This window comes from Phaenicophaeus curvirostris, chromosome 1 (assembly GCF_032191515.1).
Source record: "Phaenicophaeus curvirostris isolate KB17595 chromosome 1, BPBGC_Pcur_1.0, whole genome shotgun sequence".
NCBI classification, from domain to species: Eukaryota; Metazoa; Chordata; class Aves; order Cuculiformes; family Cuculidae; genus Phaenicophaeus; species Phaenicophaeus curvirostris.
In genome coordinates this window covers 167,520,195-167,543,594 of record NC_091392.1, presented here as the reverse complement: position 1 = coordinate 167,543,594, position 23,400 = coordinate 167,520,195, and the positions used below count along the sequence as shown (strand labels likewise).

Genomic DNA, 23,400 nt, shown 5'->3' with positions numbered 1-23,400 from the left:
CCACTCGTAAAAACATCCCTCACTAGCCATCTTTTTTTCTCTGTCTCTTGCTTCCCTATTTCTCTTTATTTCTACAGGTTTCACAAGTAAAAAGTTGCATGAACAAGTTAGGGTATATGTAGCAATTTAACACTGACTAACTTTTTGAAACTAGTAAGACACTTGATTAGGCATCAGAACCAGAGGCTACGCTAAACAATGGTCAAGACAATCCTAAGGGCCAAATTCAGAGCATTCCTAATCTTGGTACTCTGTACAATCTGATCCAAATCATGAATCCTAAGAATTTAAGAATCTGACATTTAATAACTCCTCAAAAAAATACTACTACAAATATATGAAGCTTTCACTTCAGGAAACTACAACGTCCTTTCCAGCACCGTTACTCCACTGACATTACAAGTTATCAAATCACTTCACAAATAACAGAATTGTTCCCGTGACATTAGGCTTTTTTTATCTTGTAAAGAACAGCTAAAATATTTTAATTGTCAGAGGCACTAACTTATGAAATTGAAGTTGTCTCTAGAATTAGAAACCACTCCAGTTCTGTTCCAGAATGCCACATACCACCCACAACATAAAACTGTCTCTGTCTCTCCAAGTAAAACATAAGTGTCTTGATGTACTTATCATTAGTTTTCAAACAGCTTTTTGCATAAGGACCATGCTCTAAGATCTCGTTCCAGAAGTTCCTTTTAAATAAGTTCCTATTAAGATTTATCTAACATATATATAATGGCATCTAGAAGACATAAATACTTTCTTTCCTATATCATATGTCTTTTTCTCTTTAACAGGTCACAAAGGTAGTTATAAATATTCATGTCATTTTTGCCTCCTTTCTTTCTGCTCCAGCAGCATGTTTTCATTGTCTGAAGTGTCTCATTACCAAAAATCTTCCTCAAAAATACACTAAACTGTACTTGACGGAGTTCAGCTGATGGTTCCTGTATCACCATCTAAGAGAAGACATTTCATAGAATCATAGAATCATAAAATCATAGAATCATAGAATAACCAGGTTGGAAGAGACCCACCGGATCATCGAGCCCAACCATTCCTATCAAACACTAAACCATGCCCCTAAGCACCTCGTCCACCCATGCCTTAAACACCTCCAGGGAAGGTGAACCAACCACCTCCCTGGGCAGCCTGTTCCAGTGCCCAATGACCCTTTCTGTGAAGAATTTTTTCCTAATGTCCAGCCTAAATCTCCCCTGGCGGAGCTTGAGGCCATTTCCTCTTGTCCTGTCCCCCGTCACTTGGGAGAAGAGGCCAGCACCCTCCTCTCCACAACCTCCTTTCAGGTAGTTGTAGAGAGCACTGAGGTCTCCCCTCAGCCTCCTCTTCTCCAGGCTAAACAATCCCAGCTCTCTCAGCCGTTCCTCATAAGACCTGCTCTCCAGCCCCCTCACCAGCTTCATTGCTCTTCTCTGGACTCGTTCCAGAGCCTCAACATCCTTCTTGTGGTGAGGGGCCCAGAACTGAACACAGGATTCGAGCTGCAGTCTCACCAGTGCCGAGTACAGAGGGAGAATAACCTCCCTGGACCTGCTGGTCACACCGTTTCTGATACAAGCCAAGATGCCATTGGCCTTCTTGGCCACCTGGGCACACTGCTGGCTCATGTTCAGTCGGTTGTCAACCAACACCCCCAGGTCCCTCTCCTCCAGGCAGCTTTCTAGACAGACTTCTCCTAGTCTGTAGCACTGCACAGGGTTGTTATGCCCCAAGTGCAGGACCCGGCATTTGGCCTTGTTAAACCTCAAATGTAATACATGTACAATTAACCCTTCTGCTCCTAAGAAGACAGACAAGGAAGTAATACATTCTAGGTTCTCATGACTTCAGTCTTTTCACAAACATAGAATCGTAGAAGAGTTTGGGTTGGAAAGGACTTTCAAGATCACCTAGTTCCAGCCCCTCTGTGATGGGCAGGGACATCCCACTAGGTCAGGCTGCTCAAGGCCTCATCCAACCTGGCCTTGAACACCTCCAGGGATGGGGCAGCCACAACTTCCCTGGATAACCTGTGCCAGTGCCTCACCACCTTCATTGTGAAGGAATTCCTCCTCATGTCTAGTCTAAATCTGCCCCTCTACAGTTTACAGCCATTGTCCTTAGTCCTATCACTACATGCCTTTATAAAAAGTCCTTCCCCAGCTTTGTCGCAGGCCCCCTTCAAGTACTGCAAGGTCACTATAAGGTCTCCTCAGAGCCCTCTCTTCTCCAGGCTGTTATTTATTCTTTGCTATTCTATTATTTATTCTTTGCTATTCCTGCTTCTTAATGATAAAATTCCAGAATCTTTGAATATTCCTACTTGCAATTACCACCTAGTTATGCATGCACAGCCTTCATCTCCTGCACACTTCTCTCCTGAAGGTATTTTCAGTCTCCGCATTTTCCTTTGTTCATTTGCTTCTCAATCTCTTGCTTCTCAAGTCTTATCTCTTGGGCAAAGTCATCCTTTGATTTCAGTCATGGACTGAGCTCTAAACATGCAACTAAGCACAGCTGTAATGGAAAAATGCTATTAAAACCATTCAGCTATCTTGATGCTCTTCAGTGCTGAACGAACTCCTTTAAGGACAATCTGTGCTTTTCATTCATCGAATCATAGAATGGTTTGGGTTGGAAAGAACCTTAAATATCACCCAGTTCCAGTCCCCCTGCCATGGTAGGGATCCTTTCCACTGGATCAGGTTGCTCAAAGCCTCATCCAACCTGTCTGTGAACACCTCCAGGAATAAGGGATCCATGACTTCTCTTGTCAACCTCTTCCAATGCCTCACCACCCTCACAGGGAAAAAAAATTCTTCCTAATATCTAATCTAAACCTCCCCTCTTTTAGTTTAAAACCATTACCCCTCATCCTATCACTACATTCCCTGATAAAAAGCCCCTTCTCAGCTTTTCTGTAGGCCCCCTTTAAATACTGGAAGGCTGCTATATGGTCTACTTGGAATCTCCTCTTCTCTAGTCTGTACAACCCCAACTCTCTCAGCTTGTCCTCGTAAGGGAGGTGCTCCAGCCCTCTGATCATCTTCATGGCATTCCTCTGGACTCGCTGAAGTGCAGTGTCCCACTTCAGGAGTTTAGGTGACTTCATACCGGGGAAAGGATAAACGACACACAGTTTCATAACTGGCTAATTTGAAAAAAAAAAAAAAAAGCATTTAATCAGGAATAGTTTATAGTATTCTAACCTTCCGAGAAGGCATCTTGCTTCCAATCTTTTTGTGCTAAAAAACTACAATAATCTCCTTCACAATGACCAAAATACAGACTTCTTACTCTTCAGTTCCTTACTGACCTATTTTGAACTTGTGTGAGAAGTGATCCAGGAATGCCCTTCTTATAAAATGGCATACTTATTTGACAGCATATTAGTAGAATAAGTGAAAGAAATTAATTACTTGTGTATCTTTTGTGCTTCCTGAAAACAGGATATGTTGCTTTTACAGTTTCATTTTTCCTTCGGTTTTAGCCATAAAGTGCTATAAGACTCCAAATTAATGTTTACTCCTAAGGATTGCATGACGAATTAGGCTAATAAATATTTCTGATTTCCTCAATCACTACTATAAAATATGTGTTATCAAACTGACTGAATGCCATAAATTTTCATTTCTATTTCCTTATTTGCATAGTATCACTAGCTTGCTAAAGACTTTTCTAACTTCCCACTGATGCACGTCATCTTTCTCATCTTGCTCTTAGAGACAAGCTTCTATTCCCAATCAAAATCCAAATGCTTTGTGCCGTCATTAGTTGCACTATAGTTTTAATAAGTGGATCTATATCTTACAAAGAACATAATCCATGATATTTGCAGATTTTTTTCTGTCTTTGTGAATATCTGGGACTTATTTATCTTTTGGACTAATTTAAGTTAATTTGATTTCTGTTCTACTTTTACTTCTGCAATTTTTCATTGATTGTATCTTGCTGTTCTCTTCACAGGAATATCGATAACTGATAGTATAAAGTGTACAAAGAGATCAACAGCCACAGAGACTATTAATTTGCTTGATTTTCATCGCCCTGTTTACTACAGGATTATTGGCAATATCAGCAGGAGTTAACTGCAAGAAAGTCCAAATAGAAGACTCACAAGTAATCCTTTAACAGCAGAGAACAAAATCCCTTGAAATCATGGGCAGTACACAAAGTACAGCAACCCAGCGAGGAAGTGAGTTGCACAGTACTGGGCCATTAGAGAGATTAAAACAAACAAAAACATATAAACCAATATGGGAAATAACATAAGTCTTGTGGCAAAACCTGAGCCGTGTACAAGATGTTGATGGTTTGGAACTCAGCTTAAGAAGCAGCAGTGGGAATTCACCCCTCAAAGTCAATCCAAACCGTACAAATGTCTACACTTGAGCTAGTCACCCCGGGCTCATTCTTTTACCCATACATTTACATTTCAAAGGTACAACTCACCTCACTCTAAAGTAGCTATCTAAAAGAGGTCCAATGAATTAAATCCTAGAAGACAGCTAAATGAAGACCATCCATTGTACCTGGCCTCATGACCACTTTGCATCAAATTAATCTTACACTACACTCATACTTCCTTGCTACACGTGTGAATATGCAAATTGCCAAACAGAAAAAAAATGTATTACCTTTCCTGTGTCATGTGTTATCTGTAGGTATCTATTTCACATGACATAAATTAATTCATATGAGCATATGGTTGCTCTTAGCTTCAAACTACACCTCAGAAAGACACACATTTAAACAAATAATAGGATCCCATATTATTAAAAAGAGACATTATTCTAAGTTACATCCTAATAAGATTTAGAGTAACCAGCCTCTAAACACATTATAAAAAAACTGTATTAAATGTTAAAATTTTAATCATATAGACAGAACTAATTAATGAGGTGGGACACATTGTCCTCTAATATAAAGATGATTAAGCCATAATAAAGGAGTTCAGCGACACTTTGACCTAAGATCTTCTCATGCTAAAGGGAGAAACAGAAGTAAGCATGCATATACATATTTATATTAACATAAATACAAAAAAGTAAAAAGTTATCTAACTAAATTAGTGATTTTTTCTGTTATGTGCAAGTTCATAACAATAATTTTAAGAGATCATATTTTCTGCAGTCATGATCAAAAGAAAATGAAGTATTAATTTGGTTTATAGCATACATCAAAATTTATAGGTATTTTGCAGTTTTCACATTTGCTTCCCCAATATGTAAAAGCAGATGTTTTAGGAGCTGATAAATGGTCTTATTTTTATTCTATCATATTTATTGTAATTTCATTTTACTATTTACATGTTTTATATTAAATCAAATTTCTCCTTATACAAAGAAAAAAACAACTTCATTTTACTTCATATATCAGATCATGAGGAAATTAAATTAGCTTTACTCTTCATGCACCTGTATATAGTATCTTTTTCTACGCATTCAAGAAAATCACTTAAAAGTAATGCCAAATTTTCTGTTTTGAATGAACATTCAAATGTCTCTAGAAATAATAGGTTTTCTGAAAAATCAGGCTTTTTTCAGGTTAGGCATCAAAAAGGAGCGTTTCTGCCAACTCAGAATATAATTAATTTTGTTCTCATTCCCTTTCTGTAAAATGGGTATAGCACATCCAGCTTCCTAGGAAATACGTTAGTACTTAGTACAAATACGTTTCTAGGAGTGTTTGCATAATACTTTTCCTGTGAAGCACAGACGTGTCCATAGAAAATTTTTGCATTCAGCATAGGATTCAGATAACATATGTTAAACAAGACTGGGCCAGACAGCGATTTAAAAAAAAATAAAAAAATCAAGTAAAAGATAACTAAGCATTCACTGAAGGAGGTAGGAGTTCTGAGAAAAAATATATCTGATGGTTGAAATTAAAATTGCATCATACTATATGGTCAGAATGCTGTCATAATGAGGCTCTAGAGCCATTCTGGCATTTCCTAATGTTAGTCTTGCATCTTTTTAAATTCACTGATGATCCTGTAACATAGGATAAAAAAAAAAAACAAACATATTTTGAGAAATAATTTATCTATTCCTGGTAAAAAAAAAAAAATGTATCATCCACTCTTTAACTGGAAAATAAGTTATCAGTTAACTCTTCTTCACCTACAATGGTCAGTATCTTTCGGTATTAGAAGCCTGCACTAAACTCAAGGCTGCTCACACAGCAGTTACAGATGACTTCAGCTATAACTTAAGCTACAGTCCCTTCCTTTGCTGCCCACCCCCTCATGAAGTGAATTTGATATTTTTTTCTCTTAATGTCCATTTCCTTTCAGGTCTACTGCCTGTACTTGCTCACCACTCTGACATGAGACATTTAGATGTTCTCTGTTTTATCATTTCTGCATGGCAGTATCATATTCCTTCTCCTTGTATATTATTTGGACTTTTTTGGCAGCATTTACAGGCAAAAGATATAGTTACATTAAATTACATCAACTGGAACACATACATATTTCCAATAAAAATTATAAAGTTAATGTTAAGACAAAATTTCATGTCAAAATAGGCCAATAAATAGTTATTTAAAAACAAATAATCTGTCAACAGCTGCCACAGTGAATTAAATTGATAGCAAATTCTGCTATTAGTTAACAGGAAGATAAAACCTTATGAACAAGTATAAAGCAACTAGTGTCGTGATATATTAAGAGAATTAAAAGAATTTAGTCTCTTGTATTTAATATGCAGTGGGAAACTACTGTGGCACAGGTCATTTTTCTTAACTGCAGGTATTGGTTTCTTCTGCTTTATTCCTAATTCTTTTTATAACTATTAGTAACATTATACAGATAAAGAGTAGTTTTTTCATTCTGGTATGCTGCTCTGTTCTAACTATTACAATGTAGAATTATTTCAAGTTGCTATTAATACGAGGTATATCCTTTATATTTCATATATCTTCCTGCTGAGTGAAAAAAATTGATGTAGTGTAACTGCTAACAAGCTAAGCCTTTGAAACCATGGGCAGGTGATGAAAGCCACCTCATGTCTAAAGCATCCCCAGGTCACAGCTGTCACACTCACTGCAATTCATTGCTGTCACAATCTGCTGTCCCTGCTTGTTGTTGCTCTCCTCTTATGCATCCAACTCATATATCTAAACATTCCATTACAAAACGACATCTAATGTTTGTCTCATGTTCAAAAGGGCACAACACTCTTCTGAAATATAATTCTGAAGATTTTATGGCTCAGAGTTCACAGCCAAATGTATGGTATTGCTTTATAACGCTTCCCTTGTAATTTTGTCTTTGTCTCATCTCTTGAATAGAGCATGATAAAATGTTTGATTAGTACATGATCTCAGCTTTATTCGAACTTCTTATCATGAAGTAATAAAATATTGCCCAGAAATAGAAAGGCATTTGAAGCTTTGCGAGTTTAAAGATAACAGCACTAACTGTGAACTTGGTGAATTGGAAGGAAAGGTCGCAAGGCATCTACTGTGGCACTGTTGACAAAGTTTATTCTTCTATCCAATGAATCAGGTTGTTTATAATCAGAAGACATAGATTTTTTGAGACTTAAATTTGTTCTATATTACTTAGTTAGACAAAGTTACTATTGATCCACTTTTTGGAGTAGAAATTTCTCATGGGTCTCCTAACTTTTAAGTTTAAACTTATATCAACTTGTACTCTAATTTCAAATCTACATTGTCATTTCAGATTACAATTATGAACTCCAAGATGAGTGATTCATGAACTTTTCAAATCAGCTTGTGGTAACACTGTCACTGAGGGGAAATTTTTAAGTAAAATCAGAGTTAAAAGAATGAGACAGAAGATAATGGAAAAAAAGGCAAGAAGTCTAAAAAGTGCAACAGTAAAAGAAAGGAAGATGTGATTCTAGTAACAAACAGGTTTGTGAAAGAAAGCAACCGCACTATTTATCCGTTTTTGTAAAAATAACTAAAAAGCAGGTTTGACCTTGTCCTTTATTCTCTAAAATATTTATTTTGATTGTAGTGGAAGTTATTATTCATAATCCTTACATTGTCAGTGTAAGGTTCAAAAAGTATGCTGATCAGAGTTTCCTGCTCAACTACTCAGTGCATATAATTCAATGGGCACTAAAATCACAGCCTCTGACTGCATCTAGTGAAGAACAGGTAAATTGCAAGTGACATTATGTCCATGCTCCTGGGAAGAAAATCCCCCTAACAATGACCTCATGCTTTTATGTTACTTGGGTTTATGTTCCAATCATGCTCACTATCAAAAAATAGAAACATAATTACTTGGCCGTGGTATCTCTCTCCACATAACTGTATTCATTTGCCATAGATAAGAACAGAGGACATTAATCTAGACATACAACAAAGGGGCCAAAAGAAAGAACAGAAAGTCCTGTAAGAGTGAGTACCTGAGCCCTTACAATATTACTGAAATAATTATATGCAGAAAGCTTTTACTTTTAGAAGTGAGTTTCAGATGGGAGAGTACAACCTGTGTTTATGTATTTACTTGTAGTACAAACGTTTTGTGGGCAGTATGTTTCAGGCCTTGATTGAAGAAGTCACGGCAGCACTTGGCTAGTATCTCCATCAGGTTCTATGTAAATGTCCCAGAACCCTAACTGAATCACACAAACTCAAAAAAAAATGTATATATTATCCTTGAATGAGCATACTTTTCTAAAAAGAACTTAGGTTAATCTGGCCATTTAAAAACATTTCGTTGTAAATCCACATATTTTTAATTCATGTTTATGTGCAAACCAGATGGGAACATGAAACCTGGTTTGTTAAATAACTTCCAAAAGATACTATGCCAGAAGCTGCACAAAAGTTGGCATCTAAGAGGAAGATTTTATTGATGTGAATACAAGATAGTTGAATTTTCAGAAATGACAGACATAAATAGTGTAGATTACTAATACAAACAAATGCTTAAATAATTAAGATTTTGGGAAAAAATATTATTTTCCATTAACAAAATGTTGGCAAAGTGTTTCAGAGAACCAAAATTGCTAGATATTATCAAAACTTTTGCCTAGATTATAATGAAACTATCTTTCCAACTAGAAGACCTACACGAATCAACATGTTAAGAAGTTAAGAAACTCTGGGATAAGGAAAATTTTCTGGTATGGCACTGCTTATGGTTAAAATAATATACAAAGTTACATGATGACAGAATCTCCTTTTCAGATTCCAATAATTTTAAACCTACTAGACAGGTTTAGACCAGATGAGCCAGAAGTACTTCTTAGTTAAGTGCTTCCCCAGGTCCAGCAATGTTTCCACAATGGGCTGAGATCTGTGAACTCACCAAGATTTGCTTTCCACAAAAGAAAACCTTTTTCAATAGCCTAGGAGCTACACAGTACTTCAAACGTACTTGATTTTGCTAACTGAAGACAAAAGTCACATTGGGGTATGCTCCCACAGACATATTTAAATGTAGGCCACAGTAAGATAGGCAAATTTAATAGCTAGTACTAGCTTGTAAATCAACTTTATACGCTAGAAGTCAACTTGTCAAAGTTCAGAAACAGGTTACCAATGCTTGTGAAAGTCAAATTTTGTACTTTTACATATGAAATTGAATAGCTCAGAAAAATGAAAGGAGGAAAAAAAGTAGGAAAAATAGTGGAAACAGTTTTGTTAGCCTAGTAATTGATACTTGTCAAGTGTCATTTAGCATGTGCTCCATCCCAATATTCAGTTTTTAGATGTCTCTGTAATACCAGCAGTCACTGTTTCAATTAAAATATAAATGTAGAAGGAAATAAGAGCATCACGTGTTCCAGGGAAATGTAGTGTCATCTAACTCTTACTAAATACTGCTCAAGTGAAAATAGAAAATCAAAGAGTTGATCTACCAGTTAGTTAGCAGCAGAGTGTTTATATTCCCAAAACATGGGCAAGAGGGACACTAAGAGTGGAATCAAGCCTTGCTGACATAGCAGCAAAAGAAACAATTCTTGTCAAACCAATGTCTTAACTCCCCATGTTATCAAAGGTGAGAAAGGGATGACACTGAAGGCCTCCAAAGGAGACCCTACATTTGTATGCGCAGGTACTTCCATTAGGTCATCAGATCATATTTTTCAAGGTCAACAGAAGCATAGATTTGTTGATTTTTAACTGAATGGTTCTTTATGATTCTGATCCTGTTAGACTAAAGAGGACAAGAGTTTAAGCAGGTTGAATGTCTCAGTAGTCAGGCCTCTTTGCTTAATCATCACGAACTTCGAAACTCTTGCAACTCTTGATTTGAAGGTCCAAAAGATTTTTAATTTTCCCATTCTTTTTGCCAAAGGAATTGCATTAATAAGCAATTAACGTAGCTCTAAAATATCAAAAAAACTTGCCTTTGTATGTCTGTTTCTAATATATGAATGTTACATAAAAGCACAAAAATTTATGTACTTTCCGTACCTCATTTAGAACTAACAAAGGATAACAGGTAAAATGTAGATATCTGAATAAATGTCAAATCAAATTATAAATATCTACTGGTAAGGGAGAAATGCCTTTACAATGAAAACAGAACACCTTCAGTCACAAGAAGACTCCATGCCTCTGCTAAACACCTCTATAACGAGATTAATTTAGTTTCAGGCAGTAAACAAACCTAAAATTTTTACACACTTTCAGATATCAAATATTTTTTCTTATATCCCTACAATGCTACAGTCTGTGGATTATGGTGTCTGTTCCGTCCAAGTCCACCAGGATTTGGCAATTTAAGTTCTGCAGAGGCAAAGTAAGAAGCCTTCCAGCATTCTCCAGATAATTTGTGGCATTCCAGTTCAAATGCTTGGATTTAAGAACTGGAAGAACAGTCCCTTCCAGTTTTAGAAAGAAGTAATTTCTTCCTAGATATCTTGAGGAATGTTGCTGTTAGATTAGAGACTATGAATGTAAGGAATTAGAAAGCTGCATATTGTGTATCAAAATGCTTCAGGTTGAGCACTGTTTTAATACTGATTTAGAAAGGAGGAGAAGAACTGAGAAGAGAACTTCTCAGAGGGTTGGAGCACCTCTGCTATGAGGACAGACTGAGAGAGTTGGGGTTGTTCAGACTGGAGAAGAGAAGGCTCTGGGGAGACCTTATATCAGCCTTCCAGTACCTGAAGGGGGCATACAAGAAAGATGGAGACTTTTTACAAGGGCATGTAGTGACACGATGAGGGGGGATGGCTATAAATTGGAGCGTGGAAGATTTAGACGAGACATTAGGAAGAAATTCTTCATGACAAGGGTTGTGAGGCACTGGAACAGGTTGCCCGGGGGAAGCTGTGGATGGCCCATCCCTGGAGGTGTCCCAGGACAGGTTGGAAGGGGCCTTGGGCAGCCTGATCTAGTGGGACGTGTCTGTGCTCATGGCAGGGGGGTTGGAATTGGATGATCTTTAAGGTCCCTTCCAACCCAAACCACTTTTATGATTCTATGATTCTGTAACACTGGACACCAGTAGCCTACTGGTTTGCCAGAGCTACAACAGTTGAGTTTCTCATACATACTGACTTCATGACTTACCTTATAACATCTGACGCTTACTCACCTTCACAATATTTATGACAGTTTTGACTGTGCTAGAAGTTATTCATTTTCTTGTTTAATAGAGTTACCTTAATAACAGATGTCTCAACTCTGGATGGAGGACTCTGCACTTGTGCTGCTGCTGCCATGTTGGCAATGGTACTAAGGTGATTCATCTGGCTCATTGCCATTGTGACAGACGCTGGAGGTAGGCTCACAGGAATTAATGGGTGGGGCATCATCATAAAAGGAAGTTCCAGTCCTGGTGGAGGGGAAAAAAAATGAAAATAGGTTTAAGCATCTTTTTAAAATACTCTCTTTTTTCTCCTGATGGACAACACTCAAGTGATGGGTGATAAGATGGTTCACGTTGCAGGACAAAGCAGCTATGTGCCAGTTCAGTTCTGGGCTATGCATGGGTAAATCACGAGTAACTATGGAGGGATTCTAGCGATAGGGAGAGGCAATTAGACCTCTTAGTTTGTTCATATCAGTGTAATGTATGATACCACTGCTAAGCAATGGCTGTTTATTATCTTTTTTAATATCTGCTGTAAGGTGCCTTAGCAATACATTATTATGCCACTGACGCACAGGTTAGCAGTTATTTTAAGTATCAATTTTAATGCATACATGTTTGTTCTTTATTGTCTCCGCTTCCCCTGCTTAATACTTTAAAGGAAGTATTCCAGTAGTCCCCACATCTTTGATTTTTCATAGCCTATTTATATAAACAGAAAATAAAGACAGGAATTGGAAAACTGCTGATGTTAGTGCTGAAAGATGTCAACCCGTACCATTTGGCAGAAGGTGGTTCTGTTGAAGAGGGTTGAGAGGATGGCTAACTGGAACATTATGCTGTCCAGGCAAGTTGGGGTGGGTAACAGAGGCCTGTGATCCTTGGGTTGGGGGAGACTGAAGTTTCTCTTTATCCCAAGAACCATCACTGCTGCCTGTGGGGAATGAATATATATTATTTGGATGAAGGAAGACTCCAAATTTTTAATGTCTGACTTTGCACGCAAGGCCAGCAATTTTTTTGCAAGTGGCTTTTTTTTTTTCTTTTAATATGTGGACTGGGGGAAGGATTTTGGGGGTTATTTTTCCAGCCTCTGAAAAAGATATGTAAGGGTAACTTTTTAAAGTTAAGACTTATAACATAAAACTGAGAGTATTAGAGTTGTTCTCATTTGTGTTTGACATATATTTTACACGGGCTTTTGCCATTTTTAGTAAGTAAAATTCTAAATGGCATTTGTTTTATACATGAGAGAACATTTTTGCCTCCAAAATGTCTACAATAAGAATATTGCCTGTTATGCTGATTAAAATTTAAACTACATTCATATTTCTTCTAGTATTTGTGAATAAATAACTAGTATAGGAAGTAACTAAAATTTTAATTTATTGAGGGCACCGATATGGATTTATATGTTCTTGGCTGACAATTCTATTTTGTATATTCCATTTTTATGTCTTATTATTAATTAAAATGTAAGGTATTTTAATTCATTTCTGCAGTCTTTTGGTAGTGGAACAGATTAACAGCAAGCAAGAATGTGGACAAATAAGTGTTGAGATGAGAAATTTGAGAAATATCTTTTTTCACTATTGCAGAGTGCCTCACAAAAATACCACAAAATTAAACAGAAGGATACAACTAAAGGACAATGCTAAAAACTCATATAACATTACTGATTTGTACATTAATATATGAAGAGAAGTTTAAAATCTTCCAACCTTGCAACTTACAGTATTCATGGTACATAGTTATGTACAATGCTGAGGTAGAGTATATGCAAGTTTACGCACATCAAGTAATCTATACACTCATTGTATGAGTTTATTTACCATATACAATCAATAAACACTGTTTGACAATATTAGTAAATATGTATATATGTGTGCATTCTCAGCAGCATTACTATACACATCAGCATTATATGATAGCTTCCTTTTTTATACAGAGCACAATTTCACCTTTCTGACTTTTAAACGGTCTGTTACCTTCATGGGAACTTCTCTTGATAAGGATTTGTGGATAACATCAGCCAAGACCTATTTAATCTATACTCAACTTCTATTTGGCAGTAGGGATGGCAGCAAAGTGCATATTTCTGAATGTTTTTCTACATGCATCTTAACACTTAATGTATAACAGGGATGGGAAAACAACGACTAATACCATCTCCTCATTACTTTAGTAGAAACAGGATTAGCACATTAGTCTTGACATTTTTTAACATCATTTTCATGGGATGACAAAAGCACAAAAGTTGGTAGAATTCCAACTTAATTTCTCTAGATCTATTAAAACCTGATTGTAAAAGCTGTACAGCACAGTTTATAATGAAAAATACTCCATTATTGCCATGATTTTCTTTCCCTAGTTACTTCCTGAAGACAGTTAAGTCTCAATATAAATTCTAACTCATTAGCTCAATACTGTCTCAATCCCAGTGTAAATTGTTCAGAAGTAGGTAATGAAAATTCAGTTCAAACTCTCCTGCAATCAAACAAAGCAATTTTATGAAACAACGAAAAGAATCAATTATAAGAGATACTTTTATTATTTTACAAGAAATTGTTATAACCTTTATGCAGTGTACATAGCTGAGCTGAGCACGATTTTAATCTCAACACCTCCGATAAATTAGTATGTTTTCCTGTATTTTGAGAACTCGGAGACTCTCAAAAAAAAATTGAACCTGCTTTCAAATATAAACAGAACTAAAGGAGATAAATCTTAGGTGGGAAAATATTCTTTTTATTTTTCTTTTTTTAAAGAAGTTTTTACTTTTTTTGCCACTGTCAGATATACATTTCACTTATTCTGAATATTCTTTCATTAAAAAACATGATCATGGAAGTCAGAGTTAAACACAGGAAAGTGTGTTCACCTCATGTAATTTTAGCCAAAACGTAGCTGTTGATGCAGATTTGATAGAGGAAAATTTGGTAGTTCCGAATGGTCGTTCATCCCATCTTAGGGTACATGTCCATAAAACGATAAAGCTGTTTTTATGATACTGAGGGCTTCATTAGAAAATAACCACTAAAAGTCTGAATACACAATATAAAATCTGGAGCAGGAACAAGCCCTGTCTTTTTTTTTGCATCTTTTAAGAAAAGTCAAAAAGAGAAAAACTGGTAGATCTTGCAGTGGAGCACAGACTGATTGCCCATCTTGTTCTAGTTTCAAGCTGTTGAAGGGTTTAGAATGGAAGCTGTTTGAGGAGCATCTGAAGTTACTTGGTCTGTTCAGCTTGGAGAGGAGGAGACAGAGGGGAAACCTCACTGCACTTTACAGCCTTCTCACAACTGGAGGAGGAGGCGCAGGTTCAGATCTCTTCTTTCTGGTGACCAATGACAGGACCCAAGGGAATGGCAGGAGGATGTGCCAGGGCAGGTTTAGATTGGATATTAGGAAAAGTTTCTTCACTCACAGGGTGGTGGAGCACTGGAACAGGCTCCCCAGGGAAGTAATCACGGCACCATGTCTGACAATATTAAAGATGCATTTGGACAAAGCCCTCGAACACACAGTGCAAATTTTTGAGCTGTCCTAAGCAGGAACAGGAGCTGGACACAATGATCCTTGTGGGTCCCTTCCAACTCAGGACACTCTATGATTTCGTGATTCTATGATTCTATGTGGTACTGTCTGTCCTTCTGTGGCTAAAATGAAGTGTAGATTCTACACTTACTAGTTTAGAACAACTATGGTTGCAGTGCTATTCAGATAAGACAGCACTGCCTGGTGACCAGGAAATGCCCAAATGAAATGAAGCAGGAAAGACCGCAAAAGACAAATGGAATGAATGGCCTCTGGGCATGCCGTCATCCATACAGTAACTGCAGAAGAAGCTTTTACAAATGTCTTAGACTTAGACGGCTTAAGTAAGATGAATCTGGGCCAGAACTCTTCTGTCTTCACCATCACTGAAAATTCTTATATGGACATTTATGTTTTGTTCTTTATTAGCAAAAAAGAGATAACAAAAAGGATAAGTTTGTAAAATGTGTTTCACAATTGGAGCAACATTCTCTGATTTACATGTGGAGTTACGGTATCCTTAAGAAGGTCACCATTTTATAAATCCTTTAGGCATAATGTTTTGTACTTCCCCATCAAAACATGACAACATCCATATATCACACATATATATACGATAATGCATATAATACATAAAAATATAGTAGTAATTACATAAATATGTGTTAATACTACAGAGCAAAGAAGACATTTGCATTTTATAGGGCCAGTGAATTTCCTGTAATAAGCTATTTTCCCTATTTATTATCATGATCATCTACAGTACAGTTAATTTTGTGTTACGTGCTGATGTTTGATATGGAGATAATGTCAGTTCTGCTGTGACCCTTCCTAACCTGGTCACAGGACTTTGCACAGTCAGTCACAGATTGCCAATTATGGTACTCCTTAAATGGATCAGAAATTAAAGCTTTTATGGATCAGTAGCCCCTTCCGCCTTAAAATAGCAGTGTCTATTGTTTTCGAGTGATATCGAATTCAATAATAAATTCAAAGAAGACAAGCTTCAGAAAGCGAAGTATCGAGGCTAGTATTTAGTCAGTGACAGACTCTGTAATACTTGTAGTCTGGCTTCATCTGTCAAGATTTGTTTATAAGGAAAATGATTCTTAGACAGAGCCCAATCCATAACATTAGAAACCACTTTCAAACTACAGGCTGTTGCACTCCTGAACACATTAAGTGGACAGACACAGATACAAATAGTCTTGCCATTTACTGTGTGTTTCTTACGTTAGTTAAGTGGAACAATTTTCTTCTTAGAGAAAACAGTTATTTTCATTAATGTCAAAGCAAAATAAGTGTTATTCCTCAGACACTACCCATCGTCTGCACAACTAAGTGCAAGCTACCAGTTCTGTCACTTTTTACATTTGAATTTGATTTAATGCACACAGTGGTTTCGAAGAGTATTAAAAATCTGTTTCCTTCTTCCTCTTCACATGTTGCCCTGCTTGAGGCTTATGTTTTTCCAGTTTCCATCAGCAGTTGTCAAGTCTTTGTAATAGGATTAAAAGCTTGGACACCTGATATCCCTGGGTGCTGCAGTTCACCCTCATAAAAGCTGTTTGCTTTAAATTGAGAGCAAATCAGTTTTTAGTGGCATAATTAATTAAATTATGCAAAGTGTTCCAGATCCAGCATAACACCTTCTGAAGCAGCTATTGGAAGATCTACATTGCATTCAAACTGCATTTCAATTGAGGCTGCACTAGGCTGACCACAGAGTAGCATTTTCAAGGCTTTCAAGCACAAGGGATCCAATTTTGAAATGCAGATGCTTAATGTTGAGTGCTCAAACCCTGTACATGCGCACTTGAATAGACAATTTGGTAGCCAACTACGTATGTCATGTGCTATAGTGCTAATACAAGCACTCAAAAATCTGAAATTGAAGTTCCAAATGTAAGTACACGTACATAAATTTTTACGCATTTACTCATCACGAACAACCTGATGGAAGAAAAATGGCAATACATTTCCATAATTTAAAAGGCAGACTTCAGAATTCAGTATTTTTCCCATCACCAACCTTTCAGCAAATATTTTCCATAATGTGAGTTACCTTCTCCCATAATCAGTGGTTACAAAACAAACCATTATTTGTACACTGAAGTAGTTCTGCAAAAGCCTTATCCCTGGATTATTTATATTCATTAGTAGCACAATTAGGTAGCTAAGGATGGTAATAATAAATGAAAACAATTCTGGACTGGAAGCTAATGCAGTCAAGAAAAAAGAAAATGAAGCTGAAAACTAGAGCATACAATGTCAGCCTCGCAAACAAACTGATTTAAATGTACCAGATTCATTTTTTACAGTTACATCTCTTATTTGCTTACTCCATTTACTGTCTCATTTCGACCCCATTAGGATGCAGCTTGCCTAAATTCAAGTTCCTACAATTTGAGTTGAACAGTTTAGTTCCTGTGATAGTTGAGAGGAAACAGCAGAACTGCTGAGCTCCCTCTGTGAGATACAGACCTATCTTCGGTCAGCTGAATGTGAATCAACTTGGTTCCAGGGACTATAGTCCAAATTCAACTCAATTGCCTTAACACACGCCACCTGAGATGACTAAAATAATTTGAGACATGTCTTACAGGGTTGGTGGGTACAACACAGCACCTGCAGGAGACCCATGGCTATCTGGAGATGCAGATCAGGCAGGATACTCAAGTGTATCTAAGGCAGTAACATATAGCTACGCCTAGCCAACTAAACCAAACCTTTCCAGGTGGGTTTTAGAAATTAAAAGTAGGCTATCTGCCAGGCCCTCAGGTCTTCCCCTTCTTTCATGTGGAAAACTTGGATATTCTACAGCATTCTAGAGAACACTTCAAGCCTGTCTTTTAGGCAAGTGAATCCCTGGCTCAGGACTGGTTTCAGGTACTATTACATACTCAAGCAATATCATGTGGCAAAACCACAAAAGAAGGACTCGGCTTCTACTAACAACCCAAACCACTACTTTTTTTTTCTTCTTGTATACTACTGATCTTCTTTCAGTCCCCTAATCTTGCTGTTATCTTCCATTTGCTGAAACAATTCGTATCTCAGCAACGATTACAAAACAAAGCGTCAGTATCAGCTGTGTTGGCTCATTTTTCTGAAGTGGACTATTCACTATCTAGGCTATTTATGTCCACTGGAAAATATTCATAATCAGTGTGCTAAAAGTTGATAATCTTAGCATCCTGACAGTGAGGCAACCTCTTCATGACACTGTCCAAATCAAATCTTGCTGCTTTAGACTCTGAACTGCAATAAATTTGTGATTCCATTTTTGTGTAACTCAGTCACCTGATGCCAGCTGTAGTGTTTACGTTCAATATATGAGCCTTGTGAGACTGTATAAAGGACATCTATAGATAAAGGTACTTTTCTAAGACTTGTATGTTACTGCTGTATCATTAAAGCCAAAAAGACCTTTGCCATATCTAAACAGTATCTGTCTCCTATTATTGATACTTTAAACAAAGTATTACTACGTCTTCTGAGACCACAAAGTGATCAGGAGAGCAAGTAGTATAGCACAGGAAAATATGTTTCCCAAGACTTCTCGGATTCGTTTTAAAAAATTCCCTGCTCACAATGCCTTGCCTTGTTATTTCATGGTTATATAGTCATGCTTATGCTCTTAAATAGACCATGAGCAATGTGGCCTGACAACTGAAAGATTTTAGGTTTTGTTCTAACATAGTCGGATTATGAGTCTGTTTTTTGTATTTCTTTTATTATCACGAAGAAGAATAAATAGGTATAGCAGCAAATTCTTCTAATAAAAAAGGAAAAAAAGAAAAAAAAAGACAGACTATTCATGATGAACATTTTCTCACAGAAATACAGAAAGGAGAAGCCAAAGGAACTTTTGAATCACATATGGTTTCATCTTTGCAGACAACAGCAGCAACTTGAAAAACAGGTTTTAGTTTCAATCATATTGACTGCTTCATTCACTGTCTTAATTTTATTGCATAGGTTTTTTCTTGCCAATGGCAGAAAAATGATAACTGCATTTTGCACTGCAAGCCAGATTTTTAACCACTTTACTCACCCTTTCAGTACTTCTGTTTTGATAAATAGAAACTGCAGTACAAACCAATAATTGCAGGAAATAGGATGGAGTTCTGCATGTTGAAAATCAGAGTATAGGGCTAACCATGAATCAGACAATACTGTTTTTATACAAACTAATAAGTGAAAGAATCTTTTTTACAGTGACAATGAATCCCGTGGAATATATATGTTGTATTTTGTAGTAATCCTTCATTATCCCACCAAAAAGATTAACACAGGAAAAGCTTTTATAAAATTCAATTTAATGAATAATGAAACCGTCCAACACAAGTGAAAGCTCAGCAACTCAGTTACAGGATATGTGACATTTACCTAAAAATAGATTTTCCATTTGTCTCCTTTTGCAAATACCTAACTTGGCCTCACTTCATAGATAATATACAGTTTTTATGGTTACATGATGTCATAAGAGAGCAATTTAGACATGTAAAAGTAAATTTGTGACACCATCATGAAACATGTATGCACTGTATCAGGAAAATAATAACTGCACAACATTCTAGTGTCAGCTACAACTGGGCAAATATGTTAACTTTAGAGCAGAAAGCTACAATTACAGGTAGTCCCTTGATATAGAGTTTTTATAATATGAAGACTAATGAGCTGTCAGATGCCAAGCAAAGGCAGAAAAAAACCCCTATATATTCTTTATCTCTCTTTCAACATGATAAACACCAAAAAATTCTCCAGTGTATATCTTGATAATAGCTGTATGCACTTGTTTATAAAAAAATCCCATTTAATAGATAATTAATATATTACTATATATTTTCATATGCAAGTGTGTCTATGAATATTTTCTGTATGCTTAAGGAAAAGGTAACAGAATATTTTTGACTGAGTTGTGTGTCATTTTGTGTTCAGAACAGTTTCAGAAATACGGATTTAAGTTGTTTTAGCGCAAGATCCCCTGTTGCTTCAGTTTATAAAGAAAGACAGTATCCTCATTCATTTTTTTTGCTCTGTATGATCAGTGTAATAGGCTCAGTACTGTAGGCTTTACTTATGTACAGTGGAAACTTAAACAGACTGGTTCAGAAACTTGTCTTAAGATGCAGCTTTGAGGATCTGAGTGAGAGCATTTGTGTTCAGCCCTATAGGCAAGTATGACACTTTGCGGAAAACATGAATTTGGATGGGAGTTTGTGGTTAACATCTACACTGGTCTGATGCATGCAGTTCTTCAGTCGGTGTGGACCACGATTTCTGACCCTTACTACGTCTAGTCTGAGTTCTACAGTATCTAATTCTAAATTTGCAGTGTTCAAAACAAACAAAAACAAAACCCCAAAGCAATACACTATACATCTATTCAGTAATTTGTCTTCCTCCTTTTTTTCATCTTTACCATAAAGAATTATCTTGAATGAACCCAAAAGTTTTTAAAAAATAATAACCTAGTTACTGTCCTTTAACTCAAAAAAACCCCAAAAACCTGCAGATTTTCAGGATACCTAAACACAGGTGATAGTTCTGTAATATAATAAATTAACAGAAAACAGTAGTAGAAAATCTTCAGTAAATACACTAAAGTGCAAAAATATATGCACAGATAAAGCTTTGAGGTCCCTTCCACCCGAAACTATTCTATAAAATCCACGAAGCGAGAAAACCAAGTGTCCTACTGTCTTCTGCAACCAGAAAGATATACACCACTAGCTTGACCACCCTTTGCCCCACCTGTTTCAGCTGTGTTACAGTATGGAAAAAAATAAGGGATGCAAAATACATTGGACTTGAAGAACAGAAACAAAAAGTGAGCAGACCTCTGTAAACTCATGCTCAGTCAATTCAGAAAAAGATGCACCAAGGATAAAAATGCAAAGTAGCGAGGTGGACATATTGCATGTAATGGTATTTATTGATGATTTAGAAAACCCCCCGAAAGTTATACTAAACAGGAATATATCAATTTCCAGCACAAATGCTGCACAAACACTTAACAGTACATAGCCTCTAAAGGGTTGCACACAGAATACTTTCTTAAACATCATTCTTCAGAATTTTATTCATTGATTATTTAGTCATTTTCTTTGAAAATAATACTAAATTATAAAAAAAGAGCCTTTATAAATAAAGAGATTAATACTCAGTCTTAAGTGAATTTGATCAAATCAGATCATATCTCATAGCAATGACATCCCTATGCTCTGTGGGAAAATAACCACAATTTTTCTGCATAAGAACCCCACTGGCTGCAATAAGTTTCAGACACTGACGCACACGGCTATGTTTCCCGTGCAGGGAAAAGGAGATTTGTGTTTCCCTAGATTTTGGCTTGATGTGCAGTACAGGCCTGGACACACCTTGCCCTGGGAACAGAGGTTCCCGAATTGATGCCATGTCTCTTCTACACTACAAAACTGCTACAGGAAAGCCAGAAGACTGCACAAGCTCTGAGGCTCGTACAGCAACCACCTCCTCCTCTGGGAAACAGGTGTTAAATCTTAAATTGTCTATAAAGCTTTGATTTAGCTCTCTCGGGACCATTATGATATAGTCTATAATGTTTTGCTCTTATACAAACTTTTTGAAAATCTGCAGTGTGCAACAGTCTCACACCTCAAAGGAAACTAGTGATGGTGATGATGATGATAATAACAATTACTATTGTTGTTGACATTAAAAAGCTCTTTTCCTAGCTTTCATAACTCCAGTACTAATTGAATGCATATGAGTGTATCTGTGTGTACATCTCTACCTCTATGTCACACACACACACAAACCACTCGTGAACACATAAATGATACAACAAATTGTCAGCTAGAAAATGACTAAGAATATTCTCTTTTCATATGATTGAAGCACATGAGTCAACTAGCTCAAAAAAATTCACTGTGTTCAGCCCAGCATACCATGAATCCTGCTTCCTTCATTCAGGTTTAATACACATATTATCTTGTGTTCACCACAGACTAAGAATCATTATTACAGTTCAGCTGTTAGCCCGTACTTTATTATGCTACAGTAACTTCATTGTGCACTTAAGCCATAGAGGTTTTTTTCTGTATTTCCATGTTCCAAGACAGATGACTCTGTCATTCTGTTACTTAAAGAAGGAGATGTTATCTAAGAGTTCATGGATCCCAAGTCTTGTTTCTGGACTGCTAAAACTGTTCCTGCACATAATATATTGTTTTATCAGGATGATGATGAAGAAACCAAACACGACCATGACTAGTAGTAACAGTAATAGTAAGAATATACGATGCTTAGAGCAGGTGGACAGCCCCGGCCTCAAAGGGCTTACAGTGTGAAAATACTGTAAGAAACAGCACATATATACAGACAATAAACTACAAGGAATTTCATTCACTAAGGAGAACTATATATAAATGCATATATATAAACACACTTATAATGGCTTGTCACAGTTGCGGCTGTTTATGTGAAAAAGGATAATTTTCTCTTTGAGATTTATTCTACCAATATTTTCCTATTTATTTACATATTGATAGCCTATCCCATTCAAAACTGCTACCAGTTTTCTAACCAGAGCCTTACAAAAGTGATAAAAGCTAAAAAAATGCAAAGGGAGCCAAGAGTTAGGCATTACATAAGCAGGGCAGAATATGAAACTGATATGTCTGAACAGAAAATTTCTTAAATATTTTCTTTGATTTTTGTGATTTATATAACTGGGGAATAACTACTTTCTAATTAATTTTGGTATTTTTGTTTGACTTTTAAAATGGGAAAACATCACTACATTTAAGTTATTTAAAACAAAATGTTTGGTTTTCCTTATTTCTGAAGAGGTCTGGACCTCTGTTATGAACAGCCATCTCTAATAGAAAAAAATTTCACTTACTGTGGAAGAGACAAAGGAGCCATGCCAGTGTTTGACCGTCTGTCACTAAATGATAGCATGTTATGATAACTTATTCAATATCGGCTTAAAAGTTCTCCTAAGCTATGATACCAAGATTTAGTGTTCTGAACTTCATCAACCCCACATGACCTTATAGTCCTGCTAGTCATTCTAGCATCTTACATCAAACTAACTCGTGCAGAATGCAAATACCTTTTCATTTTACTTTAAATATGTCTGACTTCGTATCTTAGACAAAATTCCTAGCAATGAATCTACATCCAGATCCATCTCACCTAGTAAAAGTCAGGATGGTTGAGTCCTTTACTGGTCAGGAAAATAAAAAAGCACATTTTGTTCTTTTTCCTAGTGCCATCAGTCTTCCTTCATGACCAGTAATTCAGCTGGTCAGAGATGAAGGGAGGTACATAAG

At 36.5% G+C, this 23,400-nt stretch overlaps 1 protein-coding gene across 4 annotated transcripts in view; it reads right to left on the bottom strand.

Moving 5' to 3' along the window:
• DACH1 (dachshund family transcription factor 1) overlaps window positions 1-23,400 on the bottom strand; it is a 371,721-nt gene that overhangs the window by 113,607 nt on the left and 234,714 nt on the right. For 2 of the 4 annotated variants that reach the window (XM_069880425.1, XM_069880417.1), the window contains exons 4-5: window positions 12,318-12,473; window positions 11,610-11,782 (exon numbers count right to left, since the gene is read on the bottom strand). In XM_069880425.1, coding sequence (XP_069736526.1) covers window positions 11,610-11,782; window positions 12,318-12,473 — 329 coding nt within the window. The remainder of the gene's footprint in view (window positions 1-11,609; window positions 11,783-12,317; window positions 12,474-23,400) is intronic. The other 2 variants (XM_069880442.1, XM_069880433.1) reach the window with 1 other exon arrangement.